Below are 24,819 nucleotides of genomic sequence, written 5' to 3'. Positions count from 1 at the left end.
GGGCCTGATATTTTGGATAAAATACCAAAACTGCTGATGATAATGTATTGGGGAAAAGGTTAAGGGTAGAGAGGCATTTTCTGTGTAATTCCCCTGAAAAGCTGGAGTAATGATGGTGATCATTTGGTGGACATGCAGCAGAAAATTGGAAAGTTTGCAGGAAGAAGAGAAGAGAGAAAGAGAAGAGAATGTGCAACTTGTTCACGTTCATTGTTTGCCGCTTCAGTCAGCGTGCATATTTAGCATATAAATGGGTTTCTCAAAAATGCTTGTTACATCCTCAAAGAATTTGTAAAAGATATTTACAAAATATGATTTGGTTGGAATAGGGAAAATGCTCCCAAACCCATTGAATTTCACTTCTTATTCATCTCTTTAAAGCTGATTGAACAAGTACGCTTGTAATTGAAAAGCTGTCAGGTTCCTCAGGGTGTTCTCTGGACAGGCTAAAAAGCCGTGGTGGAGACGAACTGTAAACCAGCTATGCTCCTACTTCACACCAGGTGATGATCTGCACTTAGAAATCTAAAATTAAAAGGGTAGTCAGAAGATCTGAAAAATAACAAGGAAATCATTATCATCAAAATTATACATTTTTAAATTCATCCTCTCGTCCTCAGAATTAGAATATTTATGTCAAATATATAGTTATTGAGTTTTAATTGAGCAACAGCATGATTTTGAAGTCTTTCTTTTTCTTCTGTAGTTCAAGATAGTTTTGTTCTGTCCTTGTTCTTAACTTGATGATAAATATTAGCTTTGTAGCTGAGACGTAACTTTGGTCGAGAAGGGAAAAATATGTCTTTCACCCTCCCTCTTTTTTTTTTTTTTTCTTTTTTCTTTATACTTAAGGTTTTTGCACAGCAAGACAGTCTTTGCCACATTTCCTTCAAGTGATAAAGATTTCCTTATTTCTTCACCTGTGACACCAGAGCAAACTCTCTTTTGTCAGACATTTTTAGTGTTAGTCTTTTCAAGATTTCCTACTTTTCTGGTGGCAGTTCTTTTCATCTTACTGATGTTTCTGCTGGGCCTGACATCAAAAAGAGCAGGGTTTTTGAAGAGCAGAGTTCAGGCTTAACATGTTTTCCTCATTGCTGTTTTAAAATAATCTTGTGCTTAAATTGCAAGCAGACTTTGGTAAGAAGCGGGAACTGTTCACTGTGAAGTCTAGCGGGAAAGGTGCCTTGTGAAGTCTGTGCACATGCAAGGACAAAAATAAAGAGCGTGCAGACACATGTCCCTCTTCACTGAAGTTCTTGTCTGATTTGTCAGCTGTAGTAGATTATTAGGGTATTTATTTGTACGGTAGGGATCCTGAGCACTTCTTTAGCTGTGAAGCAATCTATCAATCCAGCCTTATCCTAAACAGACAAGGACTGTTCCTGAAGGAAAGAAAGAACTACTCGCTGTGGGGAGAGGGAAATCCATTGACAAGGGATAAATTATACCAATCCAAATTTGGAAACCTCTTTTGCCAAATAAACACAACACACGAAGTTGCTATTTTCTGTTGAATTGTACAATAGACTCCTAGGGCAGTTTGCACCTCTGACACAGTCAATACTTTCCTGAACAAGTCTTGTTCCTTCTTCTTCAGGTCAATATTGGTATTCTCATTGCTGTCACCAGAGTTATCTCAAGAATCAGTGCAGACAGCTATAAGGTCCACGGAGATGCCAATGCCCTCAAGTAAGTTTTTCTCATTCAAATTATAACAAGTTAATAATCTCTCACTAGCAATGTTATATCGCAGAGACATACATTATGGACTTCTCCCAGAACACTGCTGTCATTCCTCTTTAGTAAAAAGCAAATAATGTTAAAGGTAGTGCAGCCAGTTAACCTATATTTTATGAAAGCCAAATGCTGCACAGGATGAAACCTGTGGTTCAGCCTGAGCTGAAGTGTTCTTCTGCTTATTACAGTCTCCAGCATTTGCTGATTCATGATTTTCCCTTTTATTAATGGAGACTTTCCTCTTCCTGCTACACTCAAAGATAAATCTCACAGAGCATCATTAATCTGTATGGGGCTATTGCAACTATTCTGCTCCTTCAGAGGATAAACCTTGTTTCTAGCCCCAGTTCAGCATAATATTTGGGCAATGCTTATCTTTAAGACTCTCTTGATACTGCAAAGCGCACAGACTTATGCTGGATTTAAATGTGTGTTTAAATTCAAGTTGGTCTTTATATCAAGGTGCCTTGAGCCTCTTGGGATGGTGGCTTCTCCGAGAGTGTATCATCTTTAAAATACTGTGCTGGCAAGGCTAGAAAGAAAATGTAAGGTAGACACATTGCTACATCTGAATGCACAAGGACAAATTCTGATTTCTAAAATCTATAGGATTATATATGGGTAGCTAAGAAGATAATTTAATATACTGAGTTTAAAGTAAGATGCTGGATTTTCTGTCTTGTATTTTGTATCTCCTAAAGATGCTTTAGTGCAATTATAAAAAGAACAATGTATATAACTTAAAGAATATGTATTTTAGGTAGAAGAAAAATGTGATGATGTTTTGTGTTTAATGCTTCTGCGTCACAGGCTATTGTAAGGTAAGGATTTGGTGCCACAGCTCTGAAATGGTATCATAAAGAATAATTTTTATGCTTGGATTACTTATGTAATTTTTAAAATGCCATTAAGTTTTAAATATTGGTGACAGTTACCTAATTGAAGTTAGTTTAGTTATTGTATACTTATCCAACAGGAAAAGAAAAACAGTAAATAAGTCTACACAAAAATCTATAAGATAATTACACTGTAGTGAAATGAAAAGACTGGGAATTAAAATTACTGTTTCAGGTTTGGCTGAGTCCTTGTGACCTTCAGAAATACAAAGGAAATACAGAACCTTAGGAAGCAAATAACTGTATATTGTCAATGCCAATTTGTAGGCACTATTAGAATTATGAAGACAAAGGAACAACCTTCGTAAGTAGAAGATGAGCTACACAGATTGCTCTGTGTACTTAGATATTTCCTTACTTATATTTCAAAGAATTGATTCAATACACATTGCACCCCGCACACAAATATATATTAATTTTTAAAAAGAAAACTATGTGTGTGTACATAAGTAAAATGATTTATGAATGGTTGATCTAGGAATAAGATGAAATGCATTTAATCAGGAGCATGTGTTCTTAGTTCAGATATTATCAGCTGTGGATTTGGAAGGGTGGAGCTCTGTACTGAAAATCCAGATACCCAGGCTAAGAGCTGCTCCTTGTGCCAAATAATTTTTAAAATACAGTTCTAGGACTTGACCTAACAAGTGTGATGGTGGTGGAGAAAAATTATAATCAATGGGAAGATATATCTGAAAGCATTAAATCTTTAAATTATTGATTAAGCAGAAAGCATAAGCATATTAAGCATACTCTGATAGAACAGCTTTCCTCATAGAACTAAATTAATTTAATAAAATATAATTGAAGGTAAACAGAATATACAGAATAGCTTTTTTTCCTGGAACTATCATTACAGAAATGGGTCCTCAGAAGAAATTTGATATGAGAAAGGCATAAATAGCTGTCCAAACCAGATCTTAGGAGTATTTGTACCCTGATTCAATGTAGCAGTGAGGCGTGATGAATTGAGTTTCATGTACAGAGGATGTCACGGAGAAAGTAACTGGTCTGTTGGAATAAAGAGAAATATAAGGCCTTTCTAACACCGGGTTTAATTTTCTTGTCATCAGTATTTCTTATACAGGTGAGAAGTTTATATATCTAGTGTGAAATCATTCTGCCCATGGTACTGTTTTCCGAATAAGAAGAGAACAAAATAAAAGAGGGTTCTGTTCTGACAGCTGCACAGGAAATGTTTTCCATAGTGAACCCCCCCCCATGCCTCCAACCACTAGAGGAGCCTAGATGTTGATTAGAGGTTGTTAGCGCGTGAGAGTGGCTGAGCACCACAAAATGAATCAGTGACAGCCCAGGGAAATCAGAAAAATGCAATAAGCTCTGTCATTTCTGTCAAGTCACTGTCAGCAAGGACTGCAAGGTAGTTTTTGAATCAACAAATTCACTTGGCTTAAGGAGGAATCACTGAAGACTGCAAAATGTTGTGTAAGATCAGCTTTAAATAAAGGGCCTGTCAGGCATCCGTATGAATTGCGCAGTTCCTTTGATATTAGCTATGGGGGAAAACTGCAATACGTTAGAAAGAATTTATCAAGCGCTTGTTATAAACACAGCTGAATTAAAATGACACAACATGAGTTTGGTGAGACAAGAAAGCACTTCGTCACCATGTTGCAGTGAATTGGTACATAAGGCAGAAGTGGGTTTTTTTTAGGGCTGTGTTCATGGTTTCAGAAAGCTAGAGACAGAAAATGAGAATTGCAGTGTAAGGAACTGTGGAGGGAAGCCTGCTTGATCCAATAAACTTGAGAGGGAAGAGGGATTTCAGTGCTGTCTTTTCAAGCAGGAATGAAATCTAAGTGGAAAGCACAATGAGAAATGGTAAGTTGCTGTCTGCAACAACTTGGATGATAGCACTTAAACAGAAGGGTTTCAGAGTTTACAAGTGATAATGAACTGAAAGGCATAGCAATCCTGGCTGGAGAACCACAAAAGTGCCTGTGGAAGAAGCATGAGGGAAGTGCCAGCACCAGCTTGCCTCTCCTTGGTAACTCAGGCCAATATTTATATCTGCCTTTAAGCACCTGACTGAGGCTTCACACTTGCAGCTGTTGAGTTCAAACATGAACAGCTGTTGTAGTCTGAAAATCCCAGCCCACAGGTTTTACAGAATGGGCTCATCATCAGGATCACCTCTTGCCAGGCTTTGCTGCCAAAGGAAAAGTTAAATCGCACTGACAGGGACTGACTTCCATTCCTGCTGGCAGCCTGGATGGGAGAGCACCTGACCTGGATCATCTCCCCTGACTCTAGGGCTCAGCACAGCCGAGTGCGCCTTCACCTGGACTCCTCATCAGTGGAGAAATGGGTGCTTCTACCATGCAGTTGGTCTTGTCAAGCGGTCATCTCACCTTAAAGGTTCTGATTTCTCCCCAGTGACCGTGAGGGTAGGCTAGACTGCCCAGCCCATACTCAGATGCCATCTCTGTGCATGTCTCAAGCCAGGTGTGATAGCTCACATCTCCTAGGCCATCAACCCATAGCTGAGCAGAGATTACCTTAGGAAACTGTCAGAACAAAGATGCAGTTACGAGCCATGATGATATCAGAAAGGATATTTATTGTCAGAGAAGTGCTAGTGCTGGAGCGTATTGAGTTTCCCTAAAGATTAAGTTACTTGGCAACGCAAGTGGATATTACCAACAAGGCTTGTTTCTCTTGGCAACAGACAGTAATAAACTGATGTAATTATTTAGAGGAATTCTCCCTGATTTTCCAATATGGCAACAGGTCCTCTCAAATGCTGAATCAAGTGAGAGTACAGAATATGTATCAGGGTGAGCCAGTACTCTGCTCCGAAGGCAGTGTCCATCAGACTTCATATGAAAAAGGCCAAAATAGAATAGGAAGTAGTGAACAAAACTTTTTTATCATGAAAGTAATTAATTATTCATCTTCCCTACTTGCATTTTGTCCGGAATAAAGTGCAGTACATTATGGGCTGATTGACCACTTCAGGTTCAGATGCTGCTTGTCACAACGGCAATATGAGACAGCATCTTGCTGAACATTTTATTCTAGTTTCAGAGATATGGTGTGGACATCTCTGTTTGTTTAAAGTGAGTAATTGTAGCACCCCCAAAATAAAATATAGGATAAACTGGAGCAGCAGCATGAAAGAATAGCTTTATATGATACATAAGCTGTAAAATACCCAATAACTTAAGGCAACGTTAATATAATTAATTGATCAGCATATGATCAGAGATGCTAATTAATGCATAATAGACTCCTGTGACAGTCTGAACAGTAAGTATTTGGTCACTGTAGGAATTTGTGTGTGTGTGAAAACAGCGACTTTTTTAGTGTCTGTAACTTTAATTCTGCAAGAGCAGTTTACTGGTAAGAGCTAAGTAAAGAATTATTATCCGCTCCTATTTAGTACTTGAATTTATTTAAAAATGTGCTTTTTGTATTGTTTTCTGAAGCATATTGAACACATGTATAGAAAATGAGCTGTTTCACTTAGTTGTGATTGATTATATGTGAACCTTTTATTAGATGGTTAGCTATTCACTTCCAGCAAAATAATTTTGTGCAATAATTTACATGCTGCTTTCGGAGAATATTTTGGATCCAGGGAACAGATTTTCCACCAAGAAGCTAATTTGAATGTTTTGGTTTATAGAATGCTGAATCAAATACCTTGAAACATTTAAATGCTGACAGGCAACATTTGTTTGCATTATCCATTCTTGACTGGGCCTTCTTTTAGGGAAACAATTAATCATATGTTTGAGTTTAAGCATATGAGTAGTCTCTCTAAGCTTAATGCAATTAAAGCAGACTAGTTTAATGGAATTACTCACGTGCTTGAAAAGGCATATGATTACATTTCTGAGTTATAGACTATTTGAACTCTTTTTCTATTTATTTCTGCTGCATGTAAAGTCTTAATTCCCCTTACAGCATTCATTAACTCTTATTAGGACCTAAATAGCTTTTTTCGTGCTGCTCTACCCCTTCAAAGTCTCATTGCTGTGTTTACTTGGGAAGTTACTTCTCTGGTACAGTGAGAAAAGATGTCTAATATGTCAGAGTTTTAGGAATGTGCACTTTCCATTAGCCACGGGGAGAACCCTTCCCTGATTAAGTCTGTCAGCGACAGGTAGCTGTGTGATGACATGAGTTACCTGTCTCCTGGATTGCAAAGGTTAAAGTATAATACAGTTTCCAAAGATCTTAGTTTTGCACTAATATTAATTTTAAGAGAGGAAGAAATGCAAAGCAGTCTCTGTTGCAGGAATAGTAGTTAAAGTAGAAACAAAGATACCACACTTAGCCATACCACTGCACTTCCCAATTAGTTCACCGTTACATTGTACAGTCCAGAAGAGACAGTTTCATTAACTTTTCTTGAATAAATTGCTAAATCCAGCTCTTACTGAATACTTCTTCACTGCTTGCTCTGAAATGGTCCAATGACTTGGAAAAATCTCTATCTTTTTTATAAAGCTTGCACTTCAGAAGCTAGTGAACCAGAAGTGATAGCTATCATAATCATCCACGGTGAAAGCAATTATGACAAAATTAGAAATATTTCTTAGCTTTTTACCCCATTCTTTCTTTCATTTTCCAAATTTCCTTTGTCCCTCAAAGCTCAGTCTTTACTCTGTAAAATGATAAAACAGATTCTTAGTTTTCTGCTGAGTGGAGGAAAAACATTTTTTTTTCTGTTTAGTTAAATTAATGACTGAAAATTGGAACAAATGGCAGTAGCTGCAGTGCATGGGAGCACAACAAGCCTTCAAGGAAAGCTCAGCAGGGCAAGCAAGTCATGTAAGCTGCTGCGTTAGTTTGTTCTGCATTTTCTTAACCACTTTTCATGATGCTGAAAACAGGGTATGTAGGTTTAATGCAAATCCACTCCTCACTTTGGTTATTTGAAAAAAATAAGCCGTACAGAAAGATTTTCCCTTTGACAGATACGAATACAAGAGGATTGTCCTCCAACAGCTCGTGATGCTGCAGACATCTGTATGGTTTAACCGTGTAATTGACCGTTCCAAAGCACTTTGCAAAGCCGTCTATTATATCCCTGCACACCCCCAATGCAATGTGGCAAATTGCTCACCCGTTTAATCAATGATCCATTCCATGCCATGCCTCTGCACCAGTATTTTACTTTGTTTATAAACATACCGCCTGCCTTTCAGCCCAGTCACCTTTTGTCTTGGATACCAGTCCTCCAAGTTAGAGCTGATAGCTGTGGTGCTTTTAACATCAGGCATTATTCTCCACGATACCGTGTATTTGTTGCGTTTTGTTCTTGTGATTCCGTTCCTGTTTCGTGTCATTGGATGTCCAAATACTTCTCTTTCTAAGGGTTATTTGCAGCTGTTCATTTTCACAGAATGTACTTGTCAATCATGGCACCTGCTTGGAGGCCTCGTGGGAGCTCTCCTGCCAAAGAAGATACCATAATCTCCCTCCATAACTAAATTGCACCCCTCTGTGATACCATTAGATTTTTTTATTTTTTTCTTCCCCTTCCAAGAGAGGTAAGGACCAAGTTACAATCTGTAAACTCTTCTGAAATTCTACCAGCATTCAAAATCCATAGCACTAGAAAACCTTTTCTGTGCCTTCCTGGGTGGCAGATGATGCAGTACAACCCTGGGAGAAATGGAGCCCCTGCTTTTGTGTGCTCTGTTGAAAAAGAACAGAGCTTTTCTCATTTGCTGAAAGAGAGCCATCGGTTAGGAAAAGCAGTGTGGCAGGCCACATCTGCTTTCAGCAATTGCTTTTCTTGACTATTTCCAATTGTGTGTAAGAAATCATGTTCATTGAACATGGCTTCAAACAACATGAGTGATGTACCTCATGGAAACTCTTGGAAGGAGGAGAGTTGACTGGCAATAAAGGAAATAATTAAAATGGAAGTATTAAGCAATGACAATTAGTGAGCTGAAGTGCTACTGCCAATGATAATGTCTTCAACCTAATTAAATTTTTGGCTCATTGAATATGACAAATACAAATGCAGTTTGGATATCTCCTTAGTAGACTCAGAGTTTCAGACTAAAAATACATGGGTTTGAACGTTGCCAATGAGAGTATTAATGAGGAAGTACTAATCTTTTAGGAACCATAATGACAGTGATGGTAGTGCTTTACCACAGATGCTAAGAGTCATAGCACTAGAGAAAGGCTCCAGGCCATGTTGTGATCATTCAGACACATTCCAGACACATTTTGGGAGGAATAATAAAAGCTTAAAAGTATGTAAAACATAGCTGCAGAGAGGAGGCCACTCTGCAAAACTGCAGGAAAAGGGACAAATAGTACTAGGCTTAAACTGATGAAAAAATCAAATATCTTTAAGCTTGCAGTAGTGGGAGGGGAGTTGCAAAGCAGTGGAACTGATCACCTGGAGAGCTGCTGAACTGTCTTCACACAGCTTTCAGAAGTGGTTGCACAAATGTCTGTCAGGGCTAATTCTGGTGCCAGGAGCGACAACTGATCCTGTCTCATGGCTGAGCTGGACAAGATGACGCTGTGAGCCTTCAACTTTTTTTTTTTTTTTTTTTTTTTTTTCTCTTGGTTGATTCCTTCTGAGCCAAAATCATTCTTTGTGGGAATCGGTTTCCATCTGTCATTTCTCCTTACACAGGGTTTACTGCTCCAGCTTGAGCAGGGCCTGTTGATTGTGAGCTCCAAAGGAAGAAGCAGCTCTGATACTCATGTGCCTATTTATTTCTTCTGTTAGGAAGGTCAGTAAGACACAACATACAGATACAAAATATACTAGAAAAACTAAATATTTAAGTGGTGCTGGATTTTCTGAGTATAAAGATATACTTTTCATTAAAGATGCTTAAGCGTGTTTGTTTTCGTATCTGAATGTCTGGATAGAATGAGGTTTATTAAAACTCGGTTATTAAATCCCTACGATGAAATCTTGCTCTGAGCAGAACAAAATCAGTAATGGAAGGGCAAGGTATGAGAGAAGGGGCCATACCGTGTCACCCTTAAGTTATTTGTCATCTTCTGTGTTTAGAAACCTGTGTTGTGCTTATTGATCTACGGTTGACTCAATTTCTTGATTCCATCCTATCAGTCCCTGATAGACACTAAGAGCAGTTGCTGCAGGTGAAAGCTATTCTCTGCAGGGGCTTTAGGGCGCACTCGGTTGAGACAGGGCCTCCTTAAGTCAAATCAGGTTTTACACAGCATTTAGTAAGAACAGAACTCTCTTCTGGCCTCATGCCTAAGGCTGGATCATTCCTGATGAGTCTTTTGCAATACACAAGGCGCCAGAATACATAGGAATAAGGTCAAAAATGTTAGCGATATGATACTGTGACCTATGGGAACAATGCAGGTGTGGGGTTGCCCCCACCAAAGTAGTCTAAAGAACAGCACGTTTTCTTTACTCTAGAACTGTAACAACAGAAAGTTTCAGCATTTGAAAAATCTACAGTGAAAAACAGCTTTGAAGTTCACATTCTTTTGTTTCAAAGATTTCCTAATTTATTTATTTTTTTAGGTTTCAATCTTTTAATATCTGATTTTAAGCCGTGAAAATACTGCTAGGAGGAGGACAGTGTTATGAGTCATAGCTTTATGCCTGGTACCAGAGTAACAATTAAATGCTGGTCGTTCATCATGAAATGGTACAATTCACTGTGAACAGCAATAACTTCAGGAGTTTGCTTGAACTACTGCATTTACATCCTTGGTCCAATTTATAATCCTAGAACTCTATGTCAGCTTTATGCAGAATAATAAGACAAATATTATAGTTATGCCATCGCGCAAAGTAAATGCTTATTTAAACATGCACCTTGTGCAAGAGCTCTAGGCAACCTTGTAAATCACTAGCCAGTCTGACACAGCTCTTAGCTAAGTGTGATTTACATATCTTCCCGACAATTCTCTCTCAAAATAAAATTAAATAGATGAAAAATACAGGTAATTACAATAAAGAAAACATCCTATTTTAGAATCAGAAGTCCTTTTAAACTTTTAGATATTATCTTCAGGTAACTAATAAAATGCTATTAACTATAGATATGTTATGTGTGTTTTGGAAATAGAAATTGGAAATTATGCCCAGTTCTTTTCAACTGAAAAAGACGTGAGGCAGAAACATATATTTTAGTGAAAGAAACTGAATAAAAAGCACTTTTCTTTGGAATGTTATTAGAAATAATCAAAAAGGCAATTAAGTCAGATGATAATTGGAAGCAGGTAATAATTGAAGGCATGAGAACATTAGGAATAGTGAGACTTTTGAAGTGAGGTGCTGTAATCACCCCATGAAGATCCAGGTCCTTTGACTCTACTGTGTTTATTATCCCCAGTGAGTCTCACGTAGCTTCTCCAGTCACCCTCCCAAATTAGTTGCCTTATTTTATTAAAGATATCAAAAAACTAGGGAATATCTGAACACAGAAACAGAACAAAGAAGCCTTGGGTGTTCTCATGTGAGTAGAGATAGTAATGATTCAAATTACTTGTTCAAAAAAGTAAGCAGCAATAAGAGACATAAATATGTATGTAGCCTCGTAAAGGAGTTTGTCATGAGTTATTGTCTGAGCACACTGTACAAAACAAGAGAATCAACAAATCTTCAGCTCAGAAAGGAAGAAAAAAAATAAATGACCACAGAGTCAGTTTTTAATTTTCATAATGTACATGGAATCACAACTGTACCCGATATGGCAGCATCTTAGCGAAGCAAAGGGCTTGAGACAGTTCCAAAAGCCCAGCGAGCCCCGGACAGAAGCACTGGCACTGGGGCAGCTCCCGGCAGCCATCTGCCCCCGCGGCCACCCGCAGCTGGCCAGCAGGCTCCGAGCCTCCTGCTCCTGCAGGCTCAGGGATGTTGCAAAGGGGTGAGGGAGAAAGAGGAGGGGACTGGAGCCTGGCAGGACACAGCCTGCGTGCTCTAAGGACGTATGCAGATTTTTTTCCATATTTTCCATTTGCAAGTAGGTCCTTGGGGGGAGGCAGGAATCAAACCAGTTTGTAAAACATTTTCATTCTGACAAATTAGATTTTTTTTTTTTTAACTTTTCTGACTGGGCTTTTCTGCAATACAGCATCAGCTATGACATTAACTTTGATAAACATGATAAAAGCTGTATGTTGCCTGGCTTCGTTAGTGCCAGCTTAATAAGGAATCAAGTTCCTCACATTACAGTATTGCATAGCTGAATGCTTTTCTGCAGTTTGTGTTCTCCTCCGAAGCAGCAGTCACTAGCATTTTTTAGAAACCAAATAGCAAGGTAGTGTAACTGTAGTTGTACTTCAGCAATCCTTTTTTTTTTTTTTTTTTTCCTCTTATGTACATTTGAGACAGGTGATCAAGCAAGTATACTGCTATTTATTTGCCACTACTGCAGTTAAAGCTCATACGAACCATTACACAGAAAATTACTTTTCTTTCTCAGTTTATATGCCTGACCTTGATAGCTTTGCTGTTCGCTGGTACTGTTGCCATGGAAATGGGAGAATGATCTTTCTGTTGATATCATTGCATAATTAAGGGTCACTGAGACTGTCTAGGTCAAGAGATCATTTTCAGAGTTCAGTTCCTCAGGGGGATAAATGTTATTCCACAGAAATTTTGTGTATGGGCTGATGTGATTGTTACTTTGTCATCCTAAATTAAACTATGAGCCCCACTGACTTCAAGCTAAGAGCCAGAAATATTTGCCAAACCTACAGATTTCCAATAAACCCTGTCTGTGCTTTTTCTGGGTGTTCCCAGGCATACAGAACTACCAAGAAGTTCATTGCTACTTGTCAGCTGAACAGTGGTATCTGGCTGTGTAATTCCTCCTGACCGTTTTGAATTGTGTGTAAAACACACTCACTTATACTGGTAAAAGCCTCTGGGGATGGAAATTTGAGTCTCTTCGTGATGTAGCTACCTCAGAAGTTTTTCTCCTAATGGCTTCTTTGAAGAAGCTTGACATTTCTACAAGGGCAGTTTAAGAAAGCACAAATAGGAGCTTGTCCTTCTCCAGTGGACATTGACAAGTTTCTTCCTTTCCCTACAAACTTGTATACTCAAAACCTGTCCCATTTTTGACAGGCCGTGTTTCTGAGATTACCAATAATTTCTCTTGCTTGCCTCCAGAGTCTTTCCAGAGGACTGCACTTTTCTTGAAATCTGATACCCAAACCCCAACATGATGCTCCAGGAGGCATCACCAGCACAGAGCACAAAGTAGGGGCTACTTCGTATTTTTAACACATGATGTTCCTGGTTTGACATCCCAGAGTAAGGGAAAAAAAATAAATTGTAAGGGGGTTACATCACTGGCTGCTGTTTTAAGTCTTAAAGTTTTACAAACTGTATTTCATTATCATTTTCATTAATTAAATGAAGCTAGCTTCATGTGAGCACCTAATACTGTGCTTTGGAAAACTTTTGAGATGTTTAGGGGGAAAAAAAAGGCCCCATCCACATTAACCTCCTGGTCTGGCAAGCCAAACATACTCTGCCATGCTGTTCCCATTTCCTTTGCCTTGGTTTTCACAGAGAGATTTCTGGAAAGTCTGTCTGCCTATAGTTTCTGGCTCTCTGAGCAGGTCTACATTTCTGATATACCCTCTTCCTTTTCACTGCATGTCCTTTCTGAACAAGCTCTGCCCTTTCATATCAGCATTCCAGGCACATGAATTCTTCCCTCAAATCTTCTGTTATGTGAGGAAAAGAGAACACTACGAGATACTTCTCATAACTTCTGTAATTTGACAATCCCCCTTTATTAGCCCTGGGTCTGTCATCTTGGTTTACTGCCGGAAAAACAAAGATATTCACCACATGATATAATAACTATAAAAAAGATTCAGATGGCTGTAAATAGCACAATAAGATTAATTTTCAGTATATTGTTTCAAGATGACTTGCAGAGATTTAGCCAATTAAAAATAGCAAGTGTTGGACTAATGTAGATTCATGCCTCACACTGACAATATACGTAGGGATAATCTATACAGAAGGCTGTCATTAGAAGGAAAAAGTCCTGCATTGGGAGCTTTGAAAATGGAGAAAGCAATGGAGGCTGTAGTGGAAGAAATAATTAGGTGCAAATGTTGGAGAAAAGAAGTAGATGACATCTAGCCTGGTCCATCTGGCACCCACAGGCAGGATCTAGCCCTTTGGGACATTTTCATTGCCTTGTCCTTGGAAGAGACAGGTAATGAGTTTTCTGGGAATAATTTGTCAAAACAAATTCCTTCTCCTGGGCTGACTCCAACGCAGAGCTAGGCGCTGGGTCCTTGTTAGAAGAAAGGGAGAGTCTGAAGGAACATCTGTTTCCACATATGCAGAGCATCCAGAGCAGCCAAGGTTAGATTATCCTATTAATATGTTGCTCCTATAACTAACTTTATGGTTATATTTGGCAATTATTATTTGATATCTTTGGTCTAATCTGGTCTAGAAACAGAAATAATACTGTAACCTTTCTGAATCTAGGACTAGCTCATGTCTAGCTGTATATGGATAAACCCAAATCCTCCTGCATAGTTTTTGTTGTCTGGTTGTGAGAAAAAAAAAATGCTCTCTTCTTGGGTGCTTGCTCTGTAAGGTTCAAACTGGAAAAACAAGATAACTGTTCCACCTTTGGAAACAAACCAATGCATGCTATATAAAAAAGACCTGACTCATTAGAACGTTGCAATTTATTTTCTTTTTTAAAACAACAAATGAATCCCTCCAGACTTTCCAGTCAATTTGCTTTTGTGAGACTATTAAAGAACCCCCGAAGTGGAAATGGGTAATTTTTCCTTGTCTTTTTTTCCCCCCCTCTTACTTTCTTTAAAGTAACTTCAGAATCAGCTTTTAAGGGAGAGCTAAACACTGTAAGAAATAGGGAAGTGAATGGTTTGCGTTCAAGAAATCCATAAATCTTCACTATTGTGAGGATCAGTGCTTGTTCTTTTCCTTTTTCTTTTAAGTTGCTTTCATTTTCCACATGGTTTTCTGAGAATGTGATTGTTTTGGCTTCTGGCCGTGGTCGTCAATACCAACTGCTGGGAAATTTGTTCTGTCACCCATTACTGGAGTTTCTCAAAAAAGTTTTCCAGCAGCCACATTTTTTGAACTTGTGAAAAATTTAGCACGTGACTGCAACAAACAGTCAACCCTGTAGTCTACCTGGATTTTAAAGAAATGCACCCCTGATTGTGAATTTGTTATAAATGATTGTATGCAAGAGGATTGTATCATTGCTTGCCTATGATGGTACTCAGCAGATCTTAAGTGATCATCTAACTGAAAATATTTCTACTGCCTGTTCTTTTAGAGGTTGCTATGGGAAAAGAGAAAACATATTCTGTTACACTGGGGCTGTTCTTGCAGTTCAAGTGATGCTTCAATAGAAGCGGAGCAGGAAAGGAAGCACAGAGAGACACAATGTTTGGATGATTAAAGCACAGATATGCAATGAGACTATTCACTAGCAAAAACTCCCAGTCACCTTTTAGAAACGACGACTTCACTAAGAGCAGAGAAGTGGGTGTCTCTCAGGAGTGAATACATGTACAACTGGATACGCTGCGGTACAAAGCCCCAGTGCAGGTACGATACCTCCTCATCCAAACCCAGTTATTAATACTCCTTGGTTGGATGTGGAACGTTCTTCTACTGTGAGAATAAGCTCTTACTATTTTCTTTGATGACACAATGGCAAGGTTCAGTGGAAATTTAGCATTATCCTTGGGCTTGGGGATCAAGAAGCAGAGAATGCTGTCTCAGCAGCACTGCAATGAGAGAATTAGTGTCAAAAAATGCTGGAGAAAGGAATTTTAGAAAGAAAATGGAAAAATCCCACTGCAAATTCCATTCCCCTGGAAAAATCATAACCACTGAAAATTCAGCTTGCAAGGACATTATGTTTTAATTCTTTATATTCTCTTAATAGCTTGCATTAAAGACAAGGAGAAGGAAATGTTTTAGTTAAGTACTTATTACTTTCTTTGGGAAATATTTTTGTCTTTTGTACTTTTAGGATCAATTTTATAGATTTAGGAAGTGGTGGAGGCGACATGGGACTTGATCCTGCCCCTTAGCATTATTATGAATTATTATATATGAATATTTAATAAAAATTAAGAAATATTAATAAAGCAAGTATTAGGTAGGACTCCTCTCTCAGGAGAGTGCCTCACAACTAATCTGTGGAGTACGCCTCTCTCTGGCCCAGTGAATATTTAATTATTTAATGTAAGTGGGACGGGTTCGATAGGTGAAAATAAGCATCAAGCAGGGAGCCAAAATACTCTCCTGGATAAAAGAGAACTGCTTTCCCTTAGGCAGAAGAGTGACTTGAGCCCAGATGTCCTATATTCTGGGCAAACGCTGTATTTACCAAAGGCAACTTAACTTTTGGGAAGATTTACAAGCAGCAGCACTGCTTTGGCAGTGTCCGCCTTCCTGTGAGGATCTGTGGCGAGAGGGCTGGTTATTGCACACTGAGAAAAGGATGCTACCTCCCCTTCCTAGTCACATGAAAAAAAACAATCTGAATTTAGTTGCTGTTGCAGCCCAGATTTTTTTTTTTTTTTTTTTTCATAGTTACAATACTCTTGACTAGCAGCGTCTTCCCTGGATTATAAATGGCACCAACCAGAAAGCAATGATCTGAGTGTCTGTAAATATTTCTTATTCAGTTTCACTACATCACTTTGAAAGGACAAAATAACATTTGGGAAAATGGGAAATGGCATCTGCAGTTACCAGTGACTTTGTCTTTTTTTTTTTTTTTTCCAAATTTATTATAGTTGTGCCTAGAAATCACCCAAGATTAGGCTAGGATCTGCGTATATGCTCATTAAAAGACATTCCTTATGCCATCAACCTTATTGTTTCTACACTCAAGACAAAATGTAGGAGGAGAAAAAGATGCATCTGTATTTGCAGGAGTTCATGAGCTACTGCTTAGTGACAGGAGCAGAATTAAAATTCCTCTGTCCTTTCCGAGATGAGAGCTCTGCTTGTTAGATTAAGGTGTCTAACAGAGTTCACAGATTAATTTCATTTTGAAAAAAACCCCAAACACCTACTCTCAATGTCATTTGCATGCAATGTACGGAGTAAATTGGTTGCTAAATTAGGAGGCGTCTTGGGGCATTTGGCTCTGAAGCCTGTGCTTTGGCTACTGCTTATACCACACCCACAGTGCATTACTCTACTGAGACCTGGTTGGTTTTTATGGAGGAGTAAAAGGGAGCTCGATTCAATAGACTCCAAATGATATCAGTGGCTTCGAATCAGCCCCAAAGACGGTTGCATATGTTTTCATTGCTGTTCACTGCCTAGTTCACTAAAGCAGATGAGGCATCATCAGTATTCTTCCATTTGTCTGATGTTGGTGGCAGCTCACCACCTCAATCGCTTAGTACTGGTTTTGCTCCTTGGAAGATCGGGTAACAAAGTGAGCAGCAGCACACAGCACTCCTGAACGCCGTGGCCAGAACCGCCATCCTCAGGCACCACCAGGAACAAAAGCCTGTGTGCTGGGTGGAGGGAGTGGACAAGGTGTCTGTTGGAAGCACTGCTGAAACGGAATGAAAATAATTTTCGTTCGTAGTCAGAACTGCTGTATGTAGTTTCGCAGCAGCTCTCCAGCTTAGGGGTTAGTGAACACTACTTGTAATAAATGGGAAACTGAAGCTAAATTGAACTTTTTCCAGCATTGGTCTGAAGTTTTAGTTACAGGATTTTGTATTTATTTATGTTTATATAAAGTACAAAGGACGTTGCTGACAGTGGCTAGTGAAGAATTTAAGAAACAAGAGAGAAATTTCAGTTAAAAAGCCTATTTGTCTGGGTAGCAATTTTGATGAAATGTTGTGACGGATTTTTGCTTTTTTTAGACAGTGTTTTTTCCAATTATTATATAACCTTGGCTTATGGGTCTGAATTTAGGTCCTACTTCAGCAAGCATCATGACTGAAAAGTGGATGTCAGAAGTCTTAAAAGGATTAGTGCTCCATGCATAACCAATAAAATTGATTTGTGAATTAGGGGTCCCCTTCACAGAAGTAATTTTTTTTTTTTTTTTTTTTTTTTTTTTTTTTTTTTTTTTTTTTTGTGCAAGCAGTGAAATTTCTTTCTTGTAGCTGTCATTGTAATCGTTCTGCATTGGTGTAAGATATCGACAGCATGCTCAGGGCAGTAACAGAAAAGGGCAGAGATTAAATAAGGGGAAGGGAGCAATCTCAATTGAGTAGAGCTGTTCCAAACCAATTGCAAATACAATAAAACTCTAAGGCCCAGCCCTGCTCTTGGAAAAATGTTCCTAGTAACTTCGGTAACAGTGCAATGATTTTATATGATGTTGGTAATGAAAATACATCTCAGAGGTGCTGAAACCTGTACTTCTTCCATACCGGGACTTCGATACAGCTATCATAATTATCCAACTCAGAAAACTTCCCTTCCTCTATTGATTGATTAGTGCACACTTCAGCATCTCAGCTGGTGTAAAACACTGACTAACAGTTCATCTCTGACTGAGCAAGATATAAAAAAAATATCAAAATACTGCACTGAAGTGAATGCTAAACCAAAAGCATCCAAACAAAGCCACTTGAAGAAATTTGGAGTGGAAGATCTCTTCTGAGCAAGGTTTACTTCTCAGGAATGAGAATTAAACTGTAAGAACAGGAAAACAAAAATACTTTTTTTGAACAGGAGATTTAAAAGGTGAATGCATGTTCAATGCACAACTTGATTAACAATGAATGACTAAAGTTAACACTGTTCTTGCAAGAAGTGTATCAGAAAAATTTTCTAAGGATTTTCAAAGGACTCTACCCTCCTGCCCTGATAACGGGATTCATATGCAACTGCTCAGGTGAGTGGGACGACTTATGAACTTACATAATGACCAGCAATGTCTGCAGAGCAGCCTCCGCAGATCTGATGGCAGAGGATGTGGCACTGGGCAGTACTAAGTCATTGCTGCTTGCTTTTTTGCAATAAACAACTGTGCAATGAAATCAAGTCATGCCAAAGCAGCCCTTGGTGAGCCGGCCTTCAGAAGTGTCTGCTGCCCAGCTGAAGAGATCATTAGTGTTGGGGAAGAGTGAGCAACAACCCTAACTCTAGACTGAATTGATAGATAGGCTAGGTACAGCTAGTAATATCCCAAAGGCTACTCCATATGCACTGGATATAAAAATTTCATCAGACTCAAGATATTTTTGTATTTTCCAGAAGTTGTCTATATAATGAGGTAATAACAGGTCATAACAGGTACATACTTAAATATATATATATCTATATATATATATATATATCTATATCTATATATATATATATATATATCTAGGCAAAATGAAACAGTAGAAAGTGAAAAAGAAATATTTTGTGCTGGTTTTGCTTGGTTCCTAATTAATTAATTCCAGTACTGATATTTCAGTGTACATAGATGCAGAAAGACAAAAATCTCACCAAACTTAATGCTACTAGACTGTAGAAGATTAACAATATCTGAGCTTTTAAATGTGTATGTGAGAAACAGGCTGTAGGTTGCTTCTAATTGCAAAAGGCAGAGCATGAGAAGGGGCATGCAGGAGAAATTCAGAGAATCCTTTACAAGGCAATGGCCATTCTCTTTTCTGACACATCAGGTCACAAGGACAGATTTTAGCAAGGTTTATGAAGTCCTGGTGTGGCTGGATCTCAATATGTGCAAAGAAAGACTTGCCCCTGCCCCAGAATATTGCTTCTTCATGTCACCAATTTCATAGACAATATAAAACTCAAGCGATGGTGGTGACTTTTTTTTAAGGTTGCACAGTTAAGTCATTCCTTCTCCAAAAACTATGTATTTGATTGTGCTCTATATCTTAGCGTACTAGAACAGATCTACTAAGATATTCATGTAGAAAAGAAAAATGGGAATAAAAAAAAGTCTGTTGGAATTATTATGCCTAGTGGAACATTAACTTTTGTATTTCTAAGATTTTTTTAACCTTGCCACCTTAATGGTGTTTGACGCAGCATTTTACATTTAGTATTTTTCTTTTTTTAAAGTTCAAAGACAAAAATGAAATAAAGTTGGGAAGGCGAGGGATAAGTGGAAGAAAATAAGAGGCCCAGCAACAATAGAGCCGAGTCCTTTGCTTGTTGAGTAAAGCTCATGAACACCTTGAACTAATAATTTTATTCATAGGATGAAAGTCAGAGCACACAAGCATAGAAAGCAATGCAATAATTAGGAGAAAAAACACACACAAAAAAAGATTTAATGAGATTTAAGCAATACATATACGGAGCTGACCCTTAGTCTTAGATTAATTTCACCCTCACATGGCTGGTCTTCTATAATGGATGTGTCTGAAACTAATATATTTGACTGACAAATCCCACATATCTGTATTTTGTTTTCATTTTTAGCTGTTTTTTGTTGCATATGTGCTGAACCCTGTGCTTAATAGTGAGCAGTCTTTATTAATACATTATTTTAAAAAATATATAAGGCGTTTGTGATGGTAAAGGCTCCTGAAAATCCAAACTGTAAGGATGATTTTGAAAACATTGAAACTGAGTATTTAACCCTATTCTGCCCCCAACTACAAATTACAGATGAATCTTTTTATGCTCTGACTCAAAAAGAAATAATGAAAACTTATTTTTGGCAACAAACCAGCTGGGGAAAATTACATTCCAAACTGCAAATTTCATAAAAAATTGAGAGTGTGAGAACAAAAAGGAAAAAGGAAAAAGGGTGGTTTGTAATGAAGACAGTTTTACAAGCGTAGCTGTGTTGGGCATACTAATCACCTGCTGTATCAGGTTGGAGAGGGCATCTAAATCATCATGGAATCTGAACGTACCCAATCAATCTTCCAGGTGCTCATGTATCCTCCCCCCTAGTGTGCCACAGGACCTGCACAAATGCATTTTCCTGAAGGCACAGGGGCTCCGTAGGATTATACAGGTCTTTCTGCACAAAGTTGATTGCAAGAGGTGATCTGCTGGCAGCTCCCCGGTGGAGCACGTCTTACGTTAGTGTTGAGGTGATGAACTTTAATCTTAACAGAGAACAAAACCCAAAGCATCTTTGATTCATGAAAATAAAGTTGTACCAATTGTTTTAAAATTGTATCTTTTAAAATGCATTTTTAAATTAAATAGAAGAGCTCAAGCTTTAAGGTATTCCATTTTCTGGCTGAACAAACTCTTTGCAGAATTCAATTGAATTGTGCAGAAATATTCATGGCCAAGGACATAAATATATGACTCAATACAGAAAAAATAAAACCAAAACAAAAAGCCACATTCCTCCCCATCCCAGATTTCCCTATAAACCTGAAGCTTTTGCAGTTCTTCAACATACACGTTTAATCAAGGACATAACAAAGTGCATGCTCAGATCACTGAAATGAACAAGATGTCTTGTCTCTAAGTTTAATTAAAAGATTTCTTCATTGAATCGTGTTGTACAAAGTTCTCATTTGTTTTATGTTTGTTGTAATTACAAGTGGTGTCTTGTCATGCAGCTCTATTCACTTCTCTCCTGAACCTGTGCTTTATTCTGTACGAGGGGGTAAAAGCCACCAGTAGAACATTAATCTCCTTGAAACAACTTTCTCTCTTACAAAGGTTTCCAGCTCAATAGAAATCTGCTGATTACTGAGAAAATGTATCTTTAGCGAGCATAGACTGACTTTTAGTTTCTCACTACCCCTGTTCCCTTTAGTGCCCTCTTGGCTTCTTTATCTAGAATTGTACCATAGACTAAATTCACTGAAATATTTTAAACACTTATTTAGTTGTAAGTACGAGTTTAAATCCCACGGACTACAACAGGAGTTAAGTAAGTGTTTATCAGTGCTGTGGTAAGGGATTAGCGCTGCCTTGTTGGTTCAGGATGTTTCAAATGGGGACAGGTCCCCTCTTTGTGCTTTCTATCTTGTACCATCAAGACGGTACTTAGCTGCCCAGGAGGAAGAGTTTGTCCTTTGATAGTTGTCGCTGCTTGGGTGTGCAAAGGTTTGATGTCTATTCATCCTTGACAGGCAAAATTGCGCTGGGTTGTCTAGTTAGTAGTGTCTCGACAGCAAGAATGTTTTGCCCTGTGGGGTTCACAGGAGTTTTGGAGTGATTACAGAGTGGACAGACTTCACGAAAGCTTCTGGGCTGCCCAGTGTTGTGAACTAGATACATAGCGCTTACCGGGAGAAAGTGAGTGATGACATTAACTAATTGCGTTATTGGTCACTGTCCCTGCTCTACGGTCAAACTGATGTGAAAACGAGCCATGGAGGTGTTTATTGTTTTAATCAAAGAGCCAGACGGATTAGGCTAAGAACAGAAGGGCTGCCATCTCGGATTAAACAGATGGGCTGGGGGTCCATTCAACCCTGTATCCCTACTGTGAAAGTCATTCAGAGTGATTCTTCTCTGAATACATACTCCCACCTTTCAGCACACAAAAGTTTAGGGACTTGTGCACAAGCAGCTGCATCTGTATTGTCACATTTAACAATCCACAACAGAACTATCTTCCATCAATTTATAGGATGACTTTTAGATGTCCATAGCATCCTGTGACAGAACTTCCATAGAGTAATCCAGTTGTCTTGCTATTTTTGTCTGTGATCACACTGGAAACACTCTGTAGGGCTGTTACTACAATACTCTTGAAGTCAATATTACAGGGTATATGCAGACACAAAAGCACAATTTTTTAAAGCAATTCATTAGCATGAATTAAAGATGATGCTCTAAGGGCTTCATAAGGAGAAGACAATTGTGTGGGCTAAGCAATAATCTTTGTGAGTTAAATTTCATCAGTTGTGCCTGTCTTTCTTGGCAGTGTCTGAGTGGTGTTCAGTTGCAGAGAGAGATGGTAGCAATGTTTACATGAAAGGAGAAAATGGATTCAAGTATTGCCCACGCCTCTTCTACAGCGTCCTGAGTGCTCTGTGAGATTTGTCTGCCCTTAATTCCTGTTGCAGATGAAGGAAATGAGCTCCTCATAGAAAGTGTTTAAAATAGAAGGCTATGTATACACTGAAGAGACCTAACTGCAATCTTACAATTCTCTGTGGTTCCCTTTGTTTGCTCTTTATATAACATCTGGTCCACAGAATTTAGCTGCTGCAGAAAACTTTCCATGATCACTTAATTGTCTGATACACTACAATTTCTTTTCACCTTCCACCAAAACAAGCATCCTGCACATAAAACTCATTAAGGCAAAAACCAAAAATCCCTCTTATTTTCTCAGTGCTATTAGCTTTTCAAATGTCATACCACCTTTTATTGAAATTCTGCCAATTCCTTCAAGCTAAGCAGAGTGAACATATATCAGTAGGGACCTCCAAGAAACACAAGCTATTTAAATATTTGGCATACATTTCTCTGAATCAACTCTGAACAAAGCAGGGTGGTAGCAGAGTAATACCGGGGTGTTAGAGGATTTGCATTTGGCGGAGGTAGATCATTTTTCTTCCCATTTGTGGTGATTAAAAATTGCAACTCACTTTCTATGAGAGAAATACCATGTTTTGACCGAATTGTAGTGCTGAGCAAACGTATTTTGGATGTACTGTATAGTGGGTTTAGTTTTTCCATGTCATGCTGCCTTTGTTCTGTTTGTGCCCTCTGTTTTTGACTCTTACACTTGACTCTTCACTGACAAAAGGCTACTTCACTATAAACTGAAGATATGACTACAGTAGCTATATGAGCATCTCTCCATCTCTTCCTCTGCACCCTCAGTTACTGATTCTTGATCTGTATTTATTCAAGGTGATACCAAAGTTACGTGATCCCCATTTTCATAGATAGATAGGAATGTGTAATTACGAGACTTGCCCATTAAAAGAATTTTATGGTGAAGAGAGTCATACACACACCCCACCTTGCTACTGGGATATAACTGATAAACTCCCTGGTGTGTGGGCTGAAATGTATTTAACTGTCTCATCGCATTTCCTATTTTCATCTTCTCTTTCAGACTAACAGCTAAAGCCGTTGCTGTGCTCTTACCAATCTTGGGAAGCTCATGGATCTTTGGGATTTTGGCTGTCAATGCCCACGCATTAGTATTTCAGTATATATTTGCTGTTTTCAATTCACTACAAGTAAGTACCTGGTGGGACGATTTATGGCTACCAAACTGCTGCTGAGATCCAATAAATGGATCATTAGTAATGTTTTCACATGCTTGTGTTTACTGGAGTTTTCCCATGTTTCTTCCTCTGTCTTTTAAGTCAGTGCTGACCATACAGTGCTGGCAATTGTTTAGTCTCTGTATGAACAGACCTTTTGTCCCACTCCTTAATGTTTCCAGTAGCAATAATTAAATAAATGAGACAGTGAGCTTGAGAAATGAAATTCATTCTTCCAGCACTGTGGCAAGATTCGTCAGTAGAGATACCAAAACAGTTTTTCAGTGTCAGTTTGAGGCTTCATTACTGAGACTAGACAAAAGTGAATAGAAGTTTGTGGGAAAGGTGCAGCGTGAGGAGAGAAGTGGAGCTGTTCCGCATGCTGCAGGTGACTCCTGCAAGCAAGCAACTAGACCCTCATCTTAATACACCTATCCGGAAAAAAGCTCTGTCCAAGGAGGAATGTAAGCATCTGTTTAGCTTTAAGCAGACATTTCTGTAGAGGCGTAAATCTATATACGTGTTATAGTTCTTTTCCAGATAATGGTTACAAGGGGGGGGAAAGAACTCCTGTAAATCCTTTTTTGTCTCAGGAACAAATAGCACTATGATCACAAAAAGAGTGCTCCCTGTAAACTGATAAGAAAAGTTGACATTTTCATCCAAAATAAAAATCAAAAGTTTGGCTGAATACTCCCCAAAAGAAAATAAAATTATTTTGGGGAGGAAAGAGGATAGGCCCTTTTTACTTTCCATCAGACAGAAAGTCCAAGGATAGCAAAATTCTGTTGTAAAAATTTGCCTAATGCTAATATCTTGCTTTCTAATGTGAAAAAATAATGATCTGGTGTTTCCCAAAGAGCATTTTGCTCTTCCTTTATCTTTGCAAGCACAGACAGAAAGTTCTCTTGTTGTCATGAAAACAGAATTCCTGATTCTTTTCAGAGAGATTTCTCCTTTAGCACCACCAAGTTTAGGAGGTGCTGTTTTACAGGAAAAAGTCGAGACAAGCCTCATAGTAACTTAATGCTGCAGGTTTCTCCAGATTAACATGAGTCACAGTTTGGCC

The 24,819-nt window shown here is 38.5% G+C and overlaps 1 protein-coding gene across 2 annotated transcripts in view; it reads left to right on the top strand.

Annotated features, from left to right (window-relative positions):
* The window catches only part of ADGRD1 (adhesion G protein-coupled receptor D1), a 158,468-nt gene that overhangs the window by 129,390 nt on the left and 4,259 nt on the right, over nucleotides 1-24,819 (top strand). For both annotated transcript variants that reach the window (XM_026859543.1, XM_026859542.1), the window contains 2 exons: nucleotides 1,601-1,692; nucleotides 23,597-23,723. In XM_026859543.1, the coding sequence (XP_026715344.1) occupies nucleotides 1,601-1,692; nucleotides 23,597-23,723 (219 nt within the window). The remainder of the gene's footprint in view (nucleotides 1-1,600; nucleotides 1,693-23,596; nucleotides 23,724-24,819) is intronic.

This window comes from Athene cunicularia, assembly GCF_003259725.1.
Source record: "Athene cunicularia isolate RWA chromosome 15 unlocalized genomic scaffold, athCun1 chr15_part1, whole genome shotgun sequence".
NCBI classification, from domain to species: Eukaryota; Metazoa; Chordata; class Aves; order Strigiformes; family Strigidae; genus Athene; species Athene cunicularia.
The sequence above is the reverse complement of the archived record's forward strand: the minus strand, read 5'-3'. Positions and strand labels throughout refer to the sequence as shown.